Genomic DNA, 6526 nt, shown 5'->3' with positions numbered 1-6526 from the left:
CGGAAAAGCGGAAAATGACTACAACCAGTCTACAGTAGACAACCTTTAGATGTTTATTACTCAGAATATCTGCAAAATATATTACGCTAAGTAACTTGACAATAGTGTAAATAATTGGTCAATCAAATATAATTCTCGATTCAAAGGGATCATTTTGAAATAATATAGATAAAAAAAGTGTGACGACGGACCACGGGTGAACTCGAGGAAGCTGTAGGAGGCACAGAAGGAGCCGAAGATATTCCATCCAATTACCTTTCGGGGGAGTATTCTAGATTTCTTGTGTGTGGCTTCCCGATTGGACAATGCTAGTAACCCCCTGTATGCGGATTGGTGAACTGCAATGATGATTTTGTTCTTACTAAAAACTATAAATACCTGACAATTTTGTACTATAATTGACACTGTCTGGGAATAATATTCCTTTCATTAGTCTTTTGTCTTCTCACCGCGACTTGGAAGGGTTCTGGCGTTCTAGTGCTCACGTTATACGCGGTATATCAAGAACAATCTTCTAGATATAACAAAGAGAAAAACATTGATTGATTGATGTTAAATCATTTATTGTTAAGATATAATTGAAATTAGTCCTATTATTTCTGAACTTCATTTTATTACAATGAAGTAATTAAGAATATTTTATTGGTAAAGCAAAATATGACTTGTATACATGTTTTATTACTCCCTTAATGTGTAAATGAAACGTTATTCGATATATAGAAATTATCAGTAAATAAAATATCCGAGCTATCAAATCACAGCTTTACACTTTTGATTTATCTGTTTTAGAAGTAAATTGTAAGAAAGTTAGAGGTGATCAAACCAAAACATAGTATCAGTTCATGAAGCTATCGACTGTTGAATTGAACTTTGTTTGTAGGAGCAGACTACAAGATTGGGATGTAAGAGATTATTGTAACCAATGGTTGCGGACTTTGAGTGTCACGGCTCAGAATCAACCACAGCGATTTAGATGCATTCACTGTTTGTCTTAGGTATTCAGCGTTAAAATTATCTCTTATTTATCTGTTTTATAAGTTTTTTCCTCTCGAATCTTATCATTTGTGTCGAGTCTTTTCTATCACCCCTAGTACTGTTGCTACCTTTCGTTTTATTAACTTAAGCTAGCTATGGTGTGACAATTTAAACTGATCCATGTATGCCCCAAGTTCTATTCTGCAAACAACTAACTAACTATAGACTGTGATGTATGCTTGCATTGCATTTAATGAAATACCTATTCTTATTGCTTTCAGTTAAAAGTAATAACAATAAGAGTTGTAAATCTGATATGCAATGTAAAATTGATTAATTAGATGATATATTGTTTAGAGACAGTGGCAATCGTATCTGTTTATCAAATAAGTAAACTGATTAATTTAAAACAGTCCGGTACCCTATAAAAATATTTCATTATTGGATAGTCGGAAGTTATTGATTTCAGAGATCGAGCTGGTGTATTCTCACGCTACAGACATACAAATTTTATAAATGTCTTAAATCCACAAAATTTAGATAATTTATTCCCAATTTATATTAATGGACAAATAGAAATATGGCGTCCCTAGCTATTAAACAGATCTAGAAATAAGTTTTGAAAGACTTTTTCTATTTACGTGTTATATCATGTTTTTATTCTGAATGAACTTCTTCCCATATTGGTCTAAACTGTGCTACTATGTCCGCACTATGTAGCTAGTTTCTGTTTGATATTCTTGACCAATGACTAGAGGCATCAGGTGGCTGAATCGTAAAAGGTCACAGTGGTGCAGATGCACTGATTACTTCCCACCCCTTGGATCTTGGGTTATAATATTACTTTTTGTGCTTTGTTCTCATATTTCACTCTCTTCTCTTGATATATATTCCCTACCTCTAATCTTTTTTTACTATCACTAAAACCACTTATGCTGATCTATTGTAAAAACTTGGACTGATGCACATTCGTGCTAACTCCTATATTTATTATTACACCACATTGTATTGAAGTGAATTAGCTAATTTAATATGGTGTTCTACATAGTTTACCTCACTTAGGAGCAATGCTAATTGGAAATGGACAACCGAAAACGGATACAAGCAAGTCCCTCATATCGACTGGGTACCGATCCCAATCTCGAATCGATTTTTCAAAACTGTACGCACGACTGTCGCAGTGCTTTTCTTTATTAAATAGTATATATATATATATATATATATATATATATATATATATATATATATATATATATTGGGCTTATTGGAACTTGATAACATGTTTCATACTGTTTGTCAATAAAGACTCGATGCTATCAGATCATCACTGTTAACGGATATGATTGGAAAAAAACATCCTAACATGTGGGTTTAACATTTTATTTATGAATACAGAGATGACTGACACTGAAACGAAACCCACTTCATACCAAGATTTAAAGTACTTACCTTCTAATTGGCTATCCAAGTTTTCATCTTAACTTGAATTATTATTCTTGTAAGGGCATAGTCTCTGGACAAAGACTACTTCAAATAATTGATTTACTTGTTTATATCAGGACGATGTATTTATTCGATACATAAAAAATCTTGATATCAAACAATTTACTCATTAAAAGTCTTAATATTTATGCAAAGCTATGTATGGCAAGTTCATACTTCATTAAGACAGTCTCCCTGTTGAACATTACAAATGAACCCAATAGCACGTAATAGTACGAACCCCTTTTAGTAAGCTGGTGTACCAAACGTTTATAGAATGATAGTTGATTTGTAATTTTCTGGTATACAGATCCTGGAGTTATAAAAGGCTAGACACAATAACATATATCCCATATCAAATACATAGCTATTTATATTGCGTTCGAAGTGCAGGTTCGATGACAACCGATTTCAAGTCAGAGACCAGAGAAGCTAGATACAAGAAATAAGGGCAGTTATTTGGTCAAAGCTTCAATGAGGAAATAGTACAGCATTTTTAAGAGAAATCAGAATCAATGACACTACACCTGTTGACATGATACTGTTCCCTTTAGAATATAGGTTTCCCCTCACAGTGCACAGGTTTATTCATGTTAAAATACTCTGTACCCAGTGTAAAGTTCATTAGGAAGTAAACTTAATTACACGTATAACCAATTATCCAAAAGTCATCAATGACATTTTATCTCACTAATTGATGAAAATAATGTAACTCGTATGTGCTGTATTTATCTTCATAACCGATATTCCACAAACACTCCTATAACCATAGAATTGCTTTATAGGTTTTCTGACTTATTTACACATCCTTACCAAAACGATAAATAATAACTTAACTCAGATAATTGTTTCACAACAGATAGTACGGAAAACGAGTTAACGTCCCATTAGGCATTGCTAATTTTCAATTCAATGGTGGTATGCTGCGAGGTTACTTCCTATAACAAAATCTGATAGATTATTATTATTATGGATGTTGTCTTTCAAAACGTAAAGTTAATTGTAATATCAACAACTCTGCTATTATTTTCAGTCATCACATACGTAATCATCGACTCCTGGGAACAGTAAGATGGTTTAGTTAAAGTCTCGCTTAGTGAATGCGACAATTCTGAGAAAATAACAGGTTCGCTGAAGGATAAGTTAAAATGACTGAATACCTGTTACCCTGGGTCGAACAATATACCAATCCTCATTATTATTAGTGGTGCACCTATAATGGAATTTCAAACACAAAACAGTATGGGAAAGTACTATTCAGTCCAAATTAGGATATCTGGATAATTTATAAACCCGGTGGTATTGTATATTTTCACAACTGAACTCTAATGACCACTTCTAGTAGCTCTAGCTATATGGGGCTTCTAAAAGCAATGAGACGTTGAAACTAAATGCAGCACGAATCTGAGAAAAACAAGTTCTGAAGTATATTCAATGTCACAACTACTTGAGTGAAGATTGACTATTTTGTATTCCGAAAAATATAGATGTGGGTGGGACATGATTGTTTTATGTTCAAACCAAAAACTTACGATTTTCCGTCTCCCAAATTATTTGAATGTAAAGATAATCTATCCCCATAGCCTCTGAGGAGTATGAACGGTCAGTAATAAAAAAAGCTGTTTCACATAAGTATAACCAGTATAAGACGTTATTCTCTAAAGACTATAGTTCCACACTTACACAACCTATGAACTATGATGTTAGAATTTTAGCAAAACGTGTATCATACATTTGATTTGGTTCCTACCCACATTTGGATTCCTAGCGATTCCTACGTCGTATGAATTTTTTTTTGAGATTATGTTTACTATTCAGTAAAGGAAACTAGTATTACCAGTAATCTGATTGTTATATAGACTGACCAATATTTGATAGATTGGGTTAGCTTTAAGCTCAGGTTAACAACTAGGTACGTAATATAGGAAAAAGCATCTAAAATCAATCCTTTTGGGGAAACATGACAAAATAACCAGACTACACTATACAGTATGTCATTCGAAATTATCGTTCATTACAATTCCCTGCTGTCAGAACTTAAATGATAATCAACTGTGGATTACCAGAAGGTAAGTCCGGTATCAACGACGGTGCATGTTAGCTATATTGTTTTGTTAATACTAAAAATGATTAGTTCGTTGCCTTCATTGACTTGTTTTCAGAAATCATAGGAGAACCCTTGTGAATTAATATGTTCAGTTACGGTAACCAAATAAGTGAAGAACGAAGTACATCAAAAAAACATCTACCATAACTACAGATAAGAAACAACATAACCTCGTCAGAACTAGTACCTTTTTGTTAAATTTTTGTAAACGTCCCAAAACCCAACATCCAAATAGTTCGGCATTTCACTCACGACGGCGTCGTATTTTACTAATATGTGGATGACATAATGCGACCCCAACCAGTTTTGATGTTAAAGAATGTAAGTTGCTCCAAATATATAATTAAAGACTCGGCTTATAAACTAGATTGATACAAAATCATGACGTTCCTATACATAAGAAAGTCGTTACAAACCACTAGCATGTGCGAATATAGGGTAAGTTCGAGACATAACAAACTCAAGAGATAGGACAATCTTGCTAAAGTCCACGACGAAGTAACCTGTAGCTATGATCGAAGAATATGGGGAAAAAAACCAAGCACAACGATTGAGAATCAAATGGTTATGATCAGCGTTTATCAATTCAGATAGTGAAGCGCTCCAAATTAAATATAACCATTAACTCCAACAGACATGAGCTCGCCGATAATAAGTAACAAAGTTCTGGGTTGCTGTTCGCACAAATAAACATTACTAATAATCACCACAAGTTCAGTCGCTATACATGACATATCACTTTAGAATGTTGATATTTAAAAACATAACTACAAAAGTTTATCATTCGAGGCATGCCTGAATAATATTAACCCACGCTAGGATGTCTTAACTACATTGATCTTTCGAGATAAAAAGCAAGCTACATATCCGTTAAGAAAACTTTATTACAAATTACAAATCTCCTGCGACTTTAACATCACAGTTAACACCAGGCTCTAGATATATGTGTTTAAGCTGTTGGGTAGCTTCATCCGTCGACAATAGGTCAATTACACGCTTGTGAATCCTGAACTGAAACCTGTCCCAAGTCTTTGAGCCCTCACCACATGGTGTTTTTCGCGTAGTGATTCGTAACACCTAGAAAACAGTTTAGAGGAAATATCTACTTACTTTTGTTGGCATACGTACAGGGCCCTTAACCCTCAGATTTTGATCTTTCGCCTTCTTGATAAGACCATCAGTGACTTTCTCAAGTGGTTTGACACTGGCGGCTGTCAATGTGACTCGAACCCAGTTCCTTGTCGACAACTGTGGGACATCTGCCTTCTTCTCTGACATTGCAGCACAAAAACACGATCTCAAGTAATTAGCCCGCCTTCAATAGAGTGGAGAACTAAAACACAGTAAAATATCGTATCCCAGTTTGCAGGATACAATCACTACAAGTAGTTATAGGAGGGAACAAAAAATGCGGCTTATCACACAGCAGTGTGCAATACATTTTTAGACCTTGACTTATAATGAATCCTGAGTCGTTGTGTGTCTGGACAACAGATGGCTCAATGTTGTTTACCATGTATCCATCTGTACCTTGATGACCAATATACAGCTTAATGAACTTGAAAGTATTTATCGGCAACTGCTAAGTTTGAGAACACTCAGATAATTTCTTCAGGTCGTTTTGAAGTTCTAAGCGGTACCCTTTAAGCATACATTTTGGAATACATCACAAGCTGTTTCAGTCGGGGACTCTGGTTCTACTGTCCAATCTGCTGACGATGCTGAGTGTGTAATATCCTGTATATTTGCTTTACAGACGTTGGGTAAGGGTTGAGCTGACATGTGCTTGTTTCTGACAACTATATGAAAGTCAGAAGTTAGAACTGCATGACCACTTTTACCTAAGGGTGGCATGTAATCTACGTTCGTGACGTCATCCGTATGATGGGTCAATATATGATCTAGTAAGGATGATTCGGAGTTTGGATCGTACCCAGTCACTTCTTTCACCTGGTGTACTAG

General features: G+C 34.7%; 1 protein-coding gene across 1 annotated transcript; it reads right to left on the bottom strand.

Annotated features, from left to right (window-relative positions):
• Positions 1–4801: 4801 nt before the first annotated feature.
• On the bottom strand, positions 4802–5988 carry RPS20 (40S ribosomal protein S20). The gene is made up of 2 exons (XM_051216087.1): positions 5675–5988; positions 4802–5641 (listed from the first exon to the last, which is right to left on the bottom strand). Exons 1-2 carry the CDS (start codon positions 5840–5842, stop codon positions 5456–5458), a joined length of 354 nt encoding a protein of 117 aa, XP_051066643.1. The 5' UTR covers positions 5843–5988; the 3' UTR covers positions 4802–5455.
• Between the last annotated feature and the right edge of the window lie 538 nt (positions 5989–6526).

The sequence above is a fragment of the Schistosoma haematobium genome, chromosome 4 (assembly GCF_000699445.3).
Source record: "Schistosoma haematobium chromosome 4, whole genome shotgun sequence".
NCBI classification, from domain to species: domain Eukaryota; kingdom Metazoa; phylum Platyhelminthes; class Trematoda; order Strigeidida; family Schistosomatidae; genus Schistosoma; species Schistosoma haematobium.
The sequence above is the reverse complement of the archived record's forward strand: the minus strand, read 5'-3'. Positions and strand labels throughout refer to the sequence as shown.

Coding starts and splice junctions, on each gene's coding strand:
- RPS20 (XM_051216087.1), bottom strand. CDS start 5,842: ATGTCAGAGAAGAAGGCAGATGTCCCACAGTTGTCGACAAGGAACTGG. Junction 5,642..5,674: donor CTGTACGTATGCCAACAAAA/GTAAGTAGATAT, acceptor ACTGTTTTCTAG/GTGTTACGAATCACTACGCG.